Genomic DNA, 16,488 nt, shown 5'->3' with positions numbered 1-16,488 from the left:
GACAATGACATGGGTCACGCTATAAATGTACTCCGTTCAACACAAGCTCAGGAGAGATTGACATTGATTTTATATATGTATTAATACACAGTGGTCAACAAACCCGATCGCCACGGGCGACAAGATTTTGTCCGGTGGCGGACCTCATGGTCGCCATGGATGATATACAATCCGCATTTGAACAAGCTAGATTCACTGATAGAACAATATTTAGTTTGTTATAAAAACTCACAATAAAGACATCAAACAGGGTTTCAGAAACCTTTATTCATTACACAATTTAATAAACAAGCTAACCAAATCCGTACCATCATAAAAAAACCATTGGGACATATTAAAACTAGATGCAGATCTTAGACGTATTCTGCAAGAAGGACCAAGAATAGTCTTCAAAAAAGCTAAAACGATTGTATCATCGATTTCCCCAAGTGTATTTCAGTCCATTAGTGAGTAGTCATATCCGTGGCAGCCCCAATGGGTTTTTCTGTTGCGGCCATTGTAATTTCTGTCAGTATGCCAGACCTTTAAAAAAGTAAAAAGCGCACAGTCAAAAAACTGTTATAAAATTCAAACTTTTATTAATTGTCATACAAGTTTTGTCGTTTACACACTTTGGTGTGGTTGCGGCAAACGTTACGTGGGTCGTACAATCAGACCCTTGAAAACTAGGATATCTGAACATGTTCGGTGTAATCACAAGACATGATCTGTCTCATCCAGTATCCAGACATTTCTCAAGCTGTTTGCAAGGCGGTATAATTAATGTTAATTTCTCTGGTTTGGAACATGTGTCTCCACATACCAGGGGAGGAGACAGACTTAATTTCCTCAATCGAAGAGAAATGTATTGGATTTTCACCTTAGATCCAGTCCATCCAAGGGGTATGAACATTGAATGGGAATTAAAATATTTTCTGATATATTGATACTTCATTCTCCTCCCTTGGTGTGCATTGATACGTGCCCAATTCATTGATTTATTTATGGATTCATTCCTTAAATAAGTTGTTCTGGTTGGCTGGCGCACACGCGCAGAAAGGGGTCTGCGCACGCTGCGGGCACCGCCGTGTACCGCGTCAGGGGGCGGAGCCTAGCCGTGATTCTAACACACACAGAGAGAGAGAGACACACACAGAGACACACACAGAGAGAGAGAGAGAGAGAGAGGCACAAAGAGACACAGAGAGAGAGAAAGAGAAACACAGAGAGAGACACAGAGAGAGAAAGAGACACACACAGAGAGAGACAGAGAGAGAGACACACACACACAGAGAGAGAGACACACACACGCAGAGAGACACAGAGAGAGAGGGAGACACAAAGAGACACAGAGAGAGAGAAAGAGAAACACAGAGAGAGAGACACAGAGAGAGAAAGAGACACACACAGAGAGAGACAGAGAGAGAGACACACACACACACAGAGCGAGAGACACAGAGAGACAGAAAGAAAGAGACAGAGAGAGAGAGACACAAACACACACACACACACAGAGAGACACACACAAAGAGAGCCTGAGAGACAGACACACAGAGAGACACAGACAGACACACAGACAGAGACAGACTGACTGACAGACACATAGACTGAGAAATAGACAGAGAGATAGACAGACATAACTCACCGAGTATTAATATAGAGAGGTGTGTGCTACCTGGGATATATTCAGAGAATATTAGAACACGGAGATCCCTTCGGGGCGCATTCCACCTAAAAAAAAAATGAATGTAATATTGGTATTTAGTCAAATTAAACTTTGATAGCTATACTAAAATAAATATGTGACAAGTATTATTGGATTCCACTCTTATCACAGGGAAACCCAACTTGTGCTCCAAACCGCGGGAGAAGCAATTCCAGGCGTGCAAGGGAGAGGGCGGTGTGGAGCAACCAGGATCCCTTCATAAGGAGAAATAAATCCTAAATGTACAGGCCAAGGCTGTCAGAGAAAAAGAAACTGTCTTCAGGGAGCAGAATACTGCTGTGGAAGTCGGGTTTTGCATGTAAATATCCCAAGAATTAACTCATTAAAAAAATGTATCTATGTATAACCCCTCCCATGCATGGAAGGGGATACAGGCGTATACAGGAGATGCTTCTATAGCCAGCATTGAACACTGAAGCAACGACTCACTACTTCACCAACTTCCAATATGTTCTTTTAGACCGGGACTCAAGGAGAAACTTCCCACTTTAAAGGGCAGCTCCCTAACTGCAAGGGTGTGAGTTTCTGGGATTCCAACTCAGAGGGGGCCCCCATGTGAGTTTCCGCCATCCCATCTTGGAGGGGGTCACTGAGTGTGTGTGGGACCCCACATCTAGAGGGACACCACCCCTAACCCCCCCCCCCTCCTCCCCCGTGTGAGTGTCTGGAATCTCATCCACAGAAGGGGCTGCGTGACTGCCTCCTCCACAGAAACATTACATTGCAGGGCTTTTTTGGGGTACTCACCGTGTTGTGTTTGAGCAGGGACAGGCTGCACAGCGCTTGTGTCTCTGCTGCTTTCATCATGCCAATCTCCTTAATTTTGAGTATGTACTGCCTCATCTGCTCCTTAATCAGCATCTCCACACACCTACAGGGAAGCACAAGGACAATCGGGTTACAGCGCCTTCCACTTAACCCTTGCTTTATAACAAGTCCCTGACCCCTCTGGCAAGGAAGGGGTGAATAGAGGTGGCATCCCTAACCCCGTCTGAGATGGGCAAACCGTAGTCTTCAAAATATCCACCCCGTTTTATTTCATTATTTCCCCCAAGTTCCCTTTAAAAACCCCACAAATGTATTCCCAATGAATGCTTCGGCAGGAAACCATTAGTTTGCGACTTGGTCAATTAGCTGGAAAACAAAAACATTTCTTATGGAAACATGAGAACACGAGAGATTACAGCTCTGAAGTGCGACAGCAGGGCCCACGGGGATAGGACAGAATCACTGTGCAGATCATATGAGAAAGTCGTCTTATCCGGTACTACACACCGCAGCGTCAGACACAGGAGCTTGTCTTCTGAGCTTACTATCTCAGTTTTTGGGTGGTCACATGGTGCCGGCACTACACACCCACTTCAAAGGCAGTGAATTAACCACTAGACTCCCCTTCCCTTAATCCGTTTACAAGGGTGCAGCCTCCGACCAAGGCCCCTATCCGGGCTGAATTGCTCGAGAAGATTTTACCTCTTTTAAGGCAGAAACCCCCCCCCCCAAATAAAACCTACACGAGTTTAGCGCATAACAGTATTTTGCTCCCTTGATTGTCTCAATCTGCAGCAGCGCAGATCACGACGGTAACTTTGAGACTGCGCTGGGCCTGGGAGGGAGCGACATTCTGACTTCCCGGTCCTTCAATATTTCAACAGCTCATATCGAAGCAAATAAATAACATGCCCTGAATGGGCGGAAGGAAAGGGACAGGCGGGCGCCTGAATTAGGCTGTGATTTTACCAAAAAACGCCGGCATAATCGAAACCTTACGTGATGGTTTTGGAAACCTCCTTCAGGGTGGTCTGTAGGTCATAGTTGGCTGGACAGCGCAGGAGGCGGGGCGCGAAGATGATGGCCAAGGAATTTGAGGACATGCGGTTCGCATCTTCCATCACAGCCACTCTGCAAAATAGGGTGGCGTTAGAGAATGCCCCACAATGCATTGCCCTGCTGGGCTCTCAGCAGGCATGGGGCTATCTGAGCCCGTGTTTCCAGGGCTGCTTAGCAGACGGAGCCTTCCAGGTGTGACCCTCACTGCCCAGTTATTAGAGCACTGTAACATGCACCTCTTCATCTCTGCACTTCCCTATAATGCAATGGGGCTCAGCTCCCATTCTCAAGCTCCCCCAACAAGTCCGGTTTTCAGGATATCCCTGCTTCAGCACAGGTGGCTCAATCAGTCCCTGCTTCAGCACAGGTGGCTCTATCAGAGGCTTCGACTGAGCCACCTGTGCTCAAGCTGGGATATCCTGAAAACCTGACCTGTTGGGGGGGGGGGGGGAGGGGGCTTCGGGACTGGAGTTGAGCACCCTTGCTATAATGGATCTGTACATTCTTCCTAACTAATGTGATTCCTGAGCGGCCAGCACTGCTTACAGATACGAGGAAAATGCCCTGTGGTTACACAGCCACACCTCACTATATGCAGGAAGACACAGGAAGGAATCCCTGTGCAAAGCAATACATTCTCTCCATCTGTGGGGGGGACAATACATTGGGTTTGCTATTGCTTAGCAAGTCCTCTTGGGATTAAAGGGTTAAAGGCAAAGTGTGTGTGTGTGTGTGTGTGTGTGTGTGTGTGTGTGTGTGTGTGTGTGTGTATATATATGTATATATATATATATATATATATATATATATATATATATATATATATATATATATATATATATATATATATATATATATATATATATATATATATATATAATGCCATATAAATAATACATATATACAGTATTGGGAATAAATAACACACACAATCCCCGATTCTCTGATGCAGGCCTCATCCGTACGTCTATAAGAGAGGAAACAGCCATTTAGAAAGTGTACGAAAGTCTACAGACTGATTATCTCCGGGGAAATGCACACAGAATTTAGGTTGATTAAATCTTAGATTTAAAATGATATTATGTGTATTAAAACAATACACTGACAAGTGAGGGACTCATTTGAACACAGAGTTGGGGCCCGCTCCTGTATGCCCAGGAACACTCCTAGCAGCACACTGACATTGAGCACTACAGGTCTGCATCCTCCCCTGCAATCACACAAAGGGGTTTGCAACCTCTCCTGCATCTTACTTGACAAGGTGGAAGATCAGCCTCTCCAGAGTGTTGTAATGGGCCTGGGGAAGCTGTCCCAGAACTTCGTAGATGGCACACAGCTGTTCCTGCTTCCCAGGGAGCTCTAAAGGGAGAAGGCAAAGCAATAGATGGGTAACGGAGACGTGGGAGAAGTTTACTAAACACCTTCAGTGCTAGAGAGGCCGGACACCTTGTTCTGCAGTGCATGGCAGACCCCTCAGGCGCTACAAGGGTTAGTGGAGATAAAGAAGTAAATGTCTGTTCGTCTAGTGTGGCACAGATCCTGGAGTCTGACTCTCCTACTGCAGGGCATCACAGACCAAAGGGGACTATGGACCATGACGTCTGTCATTCCCACTGCAGGTGACAGTGGCACAGACAGATGGCACCCATGTCCCACTGAGCCTGACCCAGAGTCCGTACCCCTGGTAAAAAGAGGCAGACATAATAGTCCTATGGCCCATGGAGTGTGTCACACCAACCACTGGGTGACAGTGACAAACAGGAGAGACCTATGGCCCATGTGGTCTGTCCCTCAACTTGAAGCTGACAGACGTACAGACATAACTTATGGCCCACTGAGTCTGTCGCTTCACCAGCAGAGTGACAAAGACTGAAAGGATTTCTGTTCACCAAGTCTAACACAGAGATAAGAGGCCTATGGCCCATGCAATATCTCCCTTTCTACAGTGACACAAACAAAAGGGACTTTTAGCCGGTGGAGTCTGTCCCTCCAACATTAAAATGAAACAGACCGAGTAGATGTTCCACTGAGTGTGACCCAAAAATAAGGCGCATACGGCATCGCTCCCTTTCACCTCAGGGTGACAAAGTATCTCTGGCCAATGGAGTCTATGCCTCCCACCATAGGATAAAGCACAAAGGTACTGTAGATCTCTCCTGCCCATCCAGGATTTCGTGTTCTGCAGTGGAGATCCTCTCTGCAATTTGTCACTAAGCCCCGCGACTCTACAGAGGGAGGGTTACCTCCCTCTCTGCACTTACCCACGGCTCGTAGGAACTCGTTGTACTGAGCGAAGGTCATGAGTGGCTCCGGGAGCTCACGCAACCACTGCTTCAGGATGCCAGTGATGACGTGGATGGGGTAATTATCCAGTTTCACAGAGCTGGGGTCTGTCCAGAAGGGAGACAGAAAACATGTGAGAAAACAAGAGGACTTGTAATGACCGATCCCCATCACCCTTTTATAGGCACTATCCGCGGAGCACAAATACAGAGAAAACATTTTAGATACATGGAAATATTGTTTTTTTTCTCCTCACAAAAATAAGTATTAGGCTGCGGCCACGCTGCCTGCGCTGCACGCACCTGCGAATTCTCCGGTCTACAGAGAGCTGCAAGGGGAAAGACAGGGGGGGGGGGGCATTACTGGGGCGCGGCCATGACATCACCTGGCAGGTTCACCCTCATTGGCTTAACCGCCGGTGGGCGTGGCCTAGCGCTCTGTCGCTAGTTCCTATCTCAATTTTCATGTGTACCTCAAAAACTCGCAGCGGGCCCGGCCCCATTGTGGGGCGGCTCTTGTCCCTGCAGCGTCCGCCACAGCGGTCGCTGCAGTAGCCAGCGGGGACCTGGCCTTATGAAAACATTTTGGTAAGCTGAAGTGTGTCGTTGTGTAGTCTGCCAGGAAAAAAGTTAAGAGTAATTAAATGTGTTAAAGACGATTACAGGCAGTCCTCGTTTTACAGCGCTTCGCTTTACAACGAATGGCTTATCCAGCGCTATGCAATGCATACCTATGTTCATTTTTACAACGCCAAAACGGCTTATCCAGCGCTCTTACGATGCTTTGCAACGTTGTTTATGTGTATGTGTGTATGTATAAATATATATATATATACACATAAACAACGTTGCAAAGCGTCGTAAGAGCATATATATATAATATTATATTATATTACATAATATATTATTTATTATGTTATATTATATATATATATATATATAATACAGTATATACACTATATAATGTATGTGTGTGCTGCATATCTTATTGCCTGTGTAAAATATTTGGTGTATTTTAGTGTTAAAAATGCCTTCAGGAACGGAACCTTTCATTTAAACAGTGTTCCTGTGGGAAAACGTGTTTCGCTTTACAACGTTTCGCTATCCAACGCCATTTTGAGTAACGCATTGTGTCGGATAACCGAGGACTGCCTGTATATTATTCCACTGTTTAAAGGGTCAGTCCCTCCTAGGACCAAAATGTACTACTGACCGTGAGATGTTTAAGGGGTCACACCTGGGTGACTTATGCCTTTTTAAAAAAACAAAAATATATAACACCTATAAGTATTTATTATTCATTATTTCAAGTTCCTTTGTAAACACGATGAGCTGAGATTTGGGAGGGGGGGGCGATTTCCTCTGGCTTCCCTTTTGTCTGATTTCACCATGTGCTGAACAGGAGTTTGCACAGGCAAAGCCCCCTCCTCCCTTATCTTTATTGGCTCTCACAGGGAGGCCAGAGGTTGAGTAAACACTGCTGAGAAGCATCCTCCCTCCTTTAAATGCTTTATTTCCCAAATAATGACAGCAGCCAATGTTTTGCTTTGAGCCCAGTTACTGTATGTTACAGGAAAATGACATTCTTTACAAAAATGTAGTTTCATTGTGAACTGCCAGGGATTGCACATTTAAATGATAATATCTTATTTGTCCCTTAGGCCGTGATTATACCAAAATTGTCCGGCAGCGTTGCGCGGCTCAAAAACAAATTGCTGCAATCCAATTAAGGTAAACATACCTCGCACTCCGCGCTCGCTGCCTGGAACTGCAGGGCGGCAGACTGGAGAGCAGACAGGAAATTTTGTTTTGAGCAGGAGACGGCCGTGTCACGTGAGCGGTTCAGCCAATGAGGGCGAACCGCTCACAGCCACGCCTCCGCCACACCTCCCTGTCTCCTCTGCTTGTCTCCTGCCTGCAGTTCAACATGCCGCTTGGCGGCATCGATAGGATGACATCACCAGATCACGCTGCCGCCCCGTCGGAGATGGTATAATCTCAGCCTAAATGTGTGCCTCCCCCGGTTCCCTCACAATCCCAGCGCACCGTTCTCCAGGGACTGTTTGAGCTCTCGCATGCGATTGGCTGCCCCACACTTCCGGTAGATGCCCTCCGTGTGCAGGCCGTACATCTCCAGGTACTCTAAGAGCATCTCCATGACAACGGGCACCGAGGACGTCTCACTGATCAGGTCCCCCACGTGCACCCCGAAGTGATGGTTTCCCAGGTTCTGAGGGAGGGATCAGTGTTACCACGGCAACAAGGAGATGTTCCCTCTGTTACCCAAGAGGATTGAGAAGGTCGGGGCGAGAGAGAAGGCCGGGGCAAAAGAGAAGGGAGGGTGGGGGGGAGAGAAAAGGGTGGGGCGAGAGAGAAAGGGGGCGAGTGAGAATGGAGGGTGAGACAGAAGCGGGTTGCGGTTGAGGATGGGGTGAGAGAATGGGGGGTGTAACATGTGAGCGCTGCAAGAGGGTTTGACACGTCACACAGCTCACACTCTTCCCTCCCTCCCCCCTGATGTACCTTCCTCCCTCCCTTCCCCCTGATATAACTTCCTCCCTCCCCCTCCCTATGTACCTTCCTCCCTCCCGCCAAGTCGCAGGAGCTCTGGATGGTGCTGGCTTCGCTGATCTTGGACGGGTTCCTCTGGAGTTTGTGCCTGGAAGGTGAAACAACACACATATATACACACACCCTGCTTGTATTTCCAACCCCCCCCCCCCTCATCCATGTATTTCAACCCCCTTGCACAGATGTGTATATATACCCCCTATTTGTATGCATACACAGACACACACACACATTTATTTGTATGCATGTACAAATTCATATACATACTTCTGCATTTTGAAGGTGGATGTATTATAAATAAATATACATTCCTTTAGTAAGGAAAAATATATATTACTATACAGGAAACATATCGCAGACATGACCAGTCCATGCTCAGCCTCTCTCTCTGATAAGTGAATCATACAGATACAAGTACACACAGACCGATATGCCACATATCTGCAGGTCCTTACTCTGTCAGCTTCTCCTTGCTCTCTAGGCTCTCCCCTGGATTCTCCTCCTCGGGCATCACCGCTGCTTCCCCCTGCCCCACCTCGTTCTGCCTTCTCCCTCCTTTCTCCTCTTCTTCTGCCTTCTGCACTCCATCGGAGTTGTCATGTCTCCATTTATGCTCCTCTTCTCGTTCAAGGGCTTCCTGTCTGCTCTTCTCAGACACCATCTCCTTGTACCTGGAAAGACGGATATTATATTAACATTACCATCCAACCACTATTATATTGGGGATTGAAAATTACACTAAAAAGTATTTATAGAAAATACTAAATTATTGTGATCTACTTAGATTTTGCATAGGCTTTGATACGGTTCCACACAAGAGGTTAAAAGCAAATTGGACTCTAAAAATATTTGCACCTGGATTGAAAACTGGTTGAAGGATACACAACATAGAGTTGTCGTAAATTGAACTTTTTCAGGTTGGGCTAAAGTCGTGAGTGGAGTACCTCAGGGATCGGTACTGGGACCCTTGCTTTTTAACTTGTTTGTTAATGACCTTGAGGTTGGCATCGAGAGCAAAGTCTCAATCTTGGCTGATGACACCATCTCCTTGTACCTGGTAAGACGGATATTATATTAACATTACCATCCAACCACTAATATATTGGGGATTGAAAATTACACTAAAAAGTATTTATAGAAAATACTAAATTATTGTGATCTACTTAGATTTTGCATAGGCTTTGATACGGTTCCACACAAGAGGTTAATGTACAAAATAAAGCAAATTGGACTCTAAAAATATTTGCACCTGGATTGAAAACTGGTTGAAGGATACACAACATAGAGTTGTCATAAATGGAACTTTTTCAGGTTGGGCTAAAGTCGTGAGTGGAGTACCTCAGGGATCGGTACTGGGACCCCTGCTTTTTAACTTGTTTGTTAATGACCTTGAGGTTGGCATCGAGAGCAAAGTCTCAATCTTTGCTGATGATACTAAATTGTGTAAGGTAGTAGAATCAGAGCAGGATGTACTTTCTCTCCAGAAGGACTTGGGGAGACTGGAAACTTGGGCAGGTTAATGGCAGATGAGGTTTAATACAGATAAATGTAAGGTTATGCATTTGAGAAACAAGAATAAACAGGAGACTTGCAAATTAAATGGGGATAAATTGGGGGAATCCTTGATGGAGAAGGATTTAGGAGTGCTTGTACACAGCAATAGTGCCCAAAGTCATGCAGTAACAGCAAAGGCAAACAAGATCTTATCTTACAATAAATGGGCAATGGATGGAAGGGAAGTCCATGCTCAGTCACTCTCTCTGATAAGTGAATCATACAGATACAAGTACACACAGACCGATATGCCACATATCTGCAGGTCCTTACTCTGTCAGCTTCTCCTTGCTCTCTAGGCTCTCCCCTGGATTCTCCTTCGCGGGCATCACCTCTGCTTCCCCCTGCCCCACCTCGTTCTGCCTTCTCCCTCCTTTCTCCTCTTCTTCTGCCTTCTGCACTCCATCGGAGTTGTCATGTCTCCATTTATGCTCCTCTTCTCGTTCAAGGGCTTCCTGTCTGCTCTTCTCAGACACCATCTCCTTGTACCTGGTAAGACGGATATTATATTAAAATTACCATCCAACCACTATTATATTGGGGATTGAAAATTACACTAAAAAGTATTTATAGAAAATACAAAATTATTGTGATCTACTTAGATTTTGCATAGGCTTTGATACGGTTCCACACAAGAGGTTAATGTACAAAATAAAGCAAATTGGACTCTAAAAATATTTGCACCTGGATTGAAAACTGGTTGAAGGATACACAACATAGAGTTGTTGTAAATGCAACTTTTTCAGGTTGGGCTAAAGTCGTGAGTGGAGTACCTCAGGGATCGGTACTGGGACCCCTGCTTTTTAACTTGTTTGTTAATGACCTTGAGGTTGGCATCGAGAGCAAAGTCTCAATCTTTGCTGATGATACTAAATTGTGTAAGGTAGTAGAATCAGAGCAGGATGTAATTTCTCTCCAGAAGGACTTGGGGAGACTGGAAACTTGGGCAGGTAAATGGCAGATGAGGTTTAATACAGATAAATGTAAGGTTATGCATTTTTGAAACAAGAATAAACAGGAGACTTGCAAATTAAATGGGGATAAATTGGGGGAATCCTTGATGGAGAAGGATTTAGGAATGCTTGTACACAGCAATAGTGCCCAAAGTCATGCAGTAACTGCAAAGGCAAACAAGATCTTATCTTACAATAAATGGGCAATGGATGGAAGGGAAGTCCATGCTCAGTCACTCTCTCTGATAAGTGAATCATACTGATACAAGTACACACAGACCGATATGCCACATATCTGCAGGTCCTTACTCTGTCAGCTTCTCCTTGCTCTCTAGGCTCTCCCCTGGATTCTCCTCCTCGGGCATCACCGCTGCTTCCCCCTGCCCCACCTCGTTCTGCCTTCTCCCTCCTTTCTCCTCTTCTTCTGCCTTCTGCACTCCATCGGAGTTGTCATGTCTCCATTTATGCTCCTCTTCTCGTTCAAGGGCTTCCTGTCTGCTCTTCTCAGACACCATCTCCTTGTACCTGGTAAGACGGATATTATATTAACATTACCATCCAACCACTAATATATTGGGGATTGAAAATTACACTAAAAAGTATTTATAGAAAATACTAAATTATTGTGATCTACTTAGATTTTGCATAGGCTTTGATACGGTTCCACACAAGAGGTTAATGTACAAAATAAAGCAAATTGGACTCTAAAAATATTTGCACCTGGATTGAAAACTGGTTGAAGGATACACAACATAGAGTTGTCATAAATGGAACTTTTTCAGGTTGGGCTAAAGTCGTGAGTGGAGTACCTCAGGGATCGGTACTGGGACCCCTGCTTTTTAACTTGTTTGTTAATGACCTTGAGGTTGGCATCGAGAGCAAAGTCTCAATCTTTGCTGATGATACTAAATTGTGTAAGGTAGTAGAATCAGAGCAGGATGTAATTTCTCTCCAGAAGGACTTGGGGAGACTGGAAACTTGGGCAGGTAAATGGCAGATGAGGTTTAATACAGATAAATGTAAGGTTATGCATTTGAGAAACAAGAATAAACAGGAGACTTGCAAATTAAATGGGGATAAATTGGGGGAATCCTTGATGGAGAAGGATTTAGGAGTGCTTGTACACAGCAATAGTGCCCAAAGTCATGCAGTAACTGCAAAGGCAAACAAGATCTTATCTTACAATAAATGGGCAATGGATGGAAGGGAAGTCCATGCTCAGTCACTCTCTCTGATAAGTGAATCATACAGATACAAGTACACACAGACCGATATGCCACATATCTGCAGGTCCTTACTCTGTCAGCTTCTCCTTGCTCTCTAGGCTCTCCCCTGGATTCTCCTTCTCGGGCATCACCTCTGCTTCCCCCTGCCCCACCTCGTTCTGCCTTCTCCCTCCTTTCTCCTCTTCTTCTGCCTTCTGCACTCCATCGGAGTTGTCATGTCTCCATTTATGCTCCTCTTCTCGTTCAAGGGCTTCCTGTCTGCTCTTCTCAGACACCATCTCCTTGTACCTGGTAAGACGGATATTATATTAACATTACCATCCAACCACTAATATATTGGGGATTGAAAATTACACTAAAAAGTATTTATAGAAAATACTAAATTATTGTGATCTACTTAGATTTTGCATAGGCTTTGATACGGTTCCACACAAGAGGTTAATGTACAAAATAAAGCAAATTGGACTCTAAAAATATTTGCACTTGGATTGAAAACTGGTTGAAGGATACACAACATAGAGTTGTCGTAAATGGAACTTTTTCAGGTTGGGCTAAAGTCGTGAGTGGAGTACCTCAGGGATCGGTACTAGGACCCCTGCTTTTTAACTTGTTTGTTAATGACCTTGAGGTTGGCATCGAGAGCAAAGTCTTAATCTTTGCTGATGATACTAAATTGTGTAAGGTAGTAGAATCAGAGCAGGATGTAATTTCTCTCCAGAAGGACTTGGGGAGACTGGAAACTTGGGCAGGTAAATGGCAGATGAGGTTTAATACAGATAAATGTAAGGTTATGCATTTGAGAAACAAGAATAAACAGGAGACTTGCAAATTAAATGGGGATAAATTGGGGGAATCCTTGATGGAGAAGGATTTAGGAGTGCTTGTACACAGCAATAGTGCCCAAAGTCATGCAGTAACTGCAAAGGCAAACAAGATCTTATCTTACAATAAATGGGCAATGGATGGAAGGGAAGTCCATGCTCAGTCACTCTCTCTGATAAGTGAATCATACAGATACAAGTACACACAGACCGATATGCCACATATCTGCAGGTCCTTACTCTGTCAGCTTCTCCTTGCTCTCTAGGCTCTCCCCTGGATTCTCCTTCGCGGGCATCACCTCTGCTTCCCCCTGCCCCACCTCGTTCTGCCTTCTCCCTCCTTTCTCCTCTTCTTTTGCCTTCTGCACTCCATCGGAGTTGTCATGTCTCCATTTATGCTCCTCTTCTCGTTCAAGGGCTTCCTGTCTGCTCTTCTCAGACACCATCTCCTTGTACCTGGTAAGACGGATATTATATTAACATTACCATCCAATCACTATTATATTGGGGATTGAAAATTACACTAAAAAGTATTTATAGAAAATACAAAATTATTGTGATCTACTTAGATTTTGCATAGGCTTTGATACGGTTCCACACAAGAGGTTAATGTACAAAATAAAGCAAATTGGACTCTAAAAATATTTGCACCTGGATTGAAAACTGGTTGAAGGATACACAACATAGAGTTGTCGTAAATGGAACTTTTTCAGGTTGGGCTAAAGTCGTGAGTGGAGTACCTCAGGGATCGGTACTAGGACCCCTGCTTTTTTACTTGTTTGTTAATGACCTTGAGGTTGGCATCGATCGCAAAGTCTTAATCTTTGCTGATGATACTAAATTGTGTAAGGTAGTAGAATCAGAGCAGGATGTAATTTCTCTCCAGAAGGACTTGGGGAGACTGGAAACTTGGGCAGGTAAATGGCAGATGAGGTTTAATACAGATAAATGTAAGGTTATGCATTTGAGAAACAAGAATAAACAGGAGACTTGCAAATTAAATGGGGATAAATTGGGGGAATCCTTGATGGAGAAGGATTTAGGAGTGCTTGTACACAGCAATAGTGCCCAAAGTCATGCAGTAACTGCAAAGGCAAACAAGATCTTATCTTACAATAAATGGGCAATGGATGGAAGGGAAGTCCATGCTCAGTCACTCTCTCTGATAAGTGAATCATACAGATACAAGTACACACAGACCGATATGCCACATATCTGCAGGTCCTTACTCTGTCAGCTTCTCCTTGCTCTCTAGGCTCTCCCCTGGATTCTCCTTCTCGGGCATCACCTCTGCTTCCCCCTGCCCCACCTCGTTCTGCCTTCTCCCTCCTTTCTCCTCTTCTTCTGCCTTCTGCACTCCATCGGAGTTGTCATGTCTCCATTTATGCTCCTCTTCTCGTTCAAGGGCTTCCTGTCTGCTCTTCTCAGACACCATCTCCTTGTACCTGGTAAGACGGATATTATATTAACATTACCATCCAACCACTATTATATTGGGGATTGAAAATTACACTAAAAAGTATTTATAGAAAATACTAAATTATTGTGATCTACTTAGATTTTGCATAGGCTTTGATACGGTTCCACACAAGAGGTTAATGTACAAAATAAAGCAAATTGGACTCTAAAAATATTTGCACCCGGATTGAAAACTGGTTGAAGGATACACAACATAGAGTTGTCGTAAATGGAACTTTTTCAGGTTGGGCTAAAGTCGTGAGTGGAGTACCTCAGGGATCGGTACTAGGACCCCTGCTTTTTAACTTGTTTGTTAATGACCTTGAGGTTGGCATCGAGAGCAAAGTCTTAATCTTTGCTGATGATACTAAATTGTGTAAGGTAGTAGAATCAGAGCAGGATGTAATTTCTCTCCAGAAGGACTTGGGGAGACTGGAAACTTGGGCAGGTAAATGGCAGATGAGGTTTAATACAGATAAATGTAAGGTTATGCATTTGAGAAACAAGAATAAACAGGAGACTTGCAAATTAAATGGGGATAAATTGGGGGAATCCTTGATGGAGAAGGATTTAGGAGTGCTTGTACACAGCAATAGTGCCCAAAGTCATGCAGTAACTGCAAAGGCAAACAAGATCTTATCTTACAATAAATGGGCAATGGATGGAAGGGAAGTCCATGCTCAGTCACTCTCTCTGATAAGTGAATCATACAGATACAAGTACACACAGACCGATATGCCACATATCTGCAGGTCCTTACTCTGTCAGCTTCTCCTTGCTCTCTAGGCTCTCCCCTGGATTCTCCTTCTCGGGCATCACCTCTGCTTCCCCCTGCCCCACCTCGTTCTGCCTTCTCCCTCCTTTCTCCTCTTCTTCTGCCTTCTGCACTCCATCGGAGTTGTCATGTCTCCATTTATGCTCCTCTTCTCGTTCAAGGGCTTCCTGTCTGCTCTTCTCAGACACCATCTCCTTGTACCTGGTAAGACGGATATTATATTAACATTACCATCCAACCACTATTATATTGGGGATTGAAAATTACACTAAAAAGTATTTATAGAAAATACTAAATTATTGTGATCTACTTAGATTTTGCATAGGCTTTGATACGGTTCCACACAAGAGGTTAATGTACAAAATAAAGCAAATTGGACTCTAAAAATATTTGCACCTGGATTGAAAACTGGTTGAAGGATACACAACATAGAGTTGTCGTAAATGGAACTTTTTCAGGTTGGGCTAAAGTCGTGAGTGGAGTACCTCAGGGATCGGTACTAGGACCCCTGCTTTTTAACTTGTTTGTTAATGACCTTGAGGTTGGCATCGAGAGCAAAGTCTTAATCTTTGCTGATGATACTAAATTGTGTAAGGTAGTAGAATCAGAGCAGGATGTAATTTCTCTCCAGAAGGACTTGGGGAGACTGGAAACTTGGGCAGGTAAATGGCAGATGAGGTTTAATACAGATAAATGTAAGGTTATGCATTTGAGAAACAAGAATAAACAGGAGACTTGCAAATTAAATGGGGATAAATTGGGGGAATCCTTGATGGAGAAGGATTTAGGAGTGCTTGTACACAGCAATAGTGCCCAAAGTCATGCAGTAACTGCAAAGGCAAACAAGATCTTATCTTACAATAAATGGGCAATGGATGGAAGGGAAGTCCATGCTCAGTCACTCTCTCTGATAAGTGAATCATACAGATACAAGTACACACAGACCGATATGCCACATATCTGCAGGTCCTTACTCTGTCAGCTTCTCCTTGCTCTCTAGGCTCTCCCCTGGATTCTCCTTCTCGGGCATCACCTCTGCTTCCCCCTGCCCCACCTCGTTCTGCCTTCTCCCTCCTTTCTCCTCTTCTTCTGCCTTCTGCACTCCATCGGAGTTGTCATGTCTCCATTTATGCTCCTCTTCTCGTTCAAGGGCTTCCTGTCTGCTCTTCTCAGACACCATCTCCTTGTACCTGGTAAGACGGATATTATATTAACATTACCATCCAACCACTATTATATTGGGGATTGAAAATTACACTAAAAAGTATTTATAGAAAATACTAAATTATTGTGATCTACTTAGATTTTGCATAGGC

At 44.3% G+C, this 16,488-nt stretch overlaps 1 protein-coding gene across 1 annotated transcript in view; it reads right to left on the bottom strand.

Annotated features, from left to right (window-relative positions):
* Positions 1–268: 268 nt before the first annotated feature.
* The window catches only part of LOC142475119 (unconventional myosin-IXb-like), a 102,380-nt gene continuing 86,160 nt past the window's right edge, over positions 269–16,488 (bottom strand). Inside the window, 9 exon segments of the mRNA XM_075581132.1 lie at positions 269–522; positions 1,625–1,710; positions 2,453–2,576; positions 3,473–3,604; positions 4,786–4,891; positions 5,794–5,922; positions 7,861–8,044; positions 8,392–8,473; positions 8,841–8,893. Of these exon segments, the coding sequence (XP_075437247.1) occupies positions 1,666–1,710; positions 2,453–2,576; positions 3,473–3,604; positions 4,786–4,891; positions 5,794–5,922; positions 7,861–8,044; positions 8,392–8,473; positions 8,841–8,893 (855 nt within the window). The 3' untranslated portion in view covers positions 269–522; positions 1,625–1,665.

Source organism: Ascaphus truei, unplaced genomic scaffold (genome assembly GCF_040206685.1).
Source record: "Ascaphus truei isolate aAscTru1 unplaced genomic scaffold, aAscTru1.hap1 HAP1_SCAFFOLD_1071, whole genome shotgun sequence".
In the NCBI taxonomy this organism is placed as follows: domain Eukaryota; kingdom Metazoa; phylum Chordata; class Amphibia; order Anura; family Ascaphidae; genus Ascaphus; species Ascaphus truei.
This window is presented reverse-complemented; position numbering and strand designations above follow the sequence as displayed.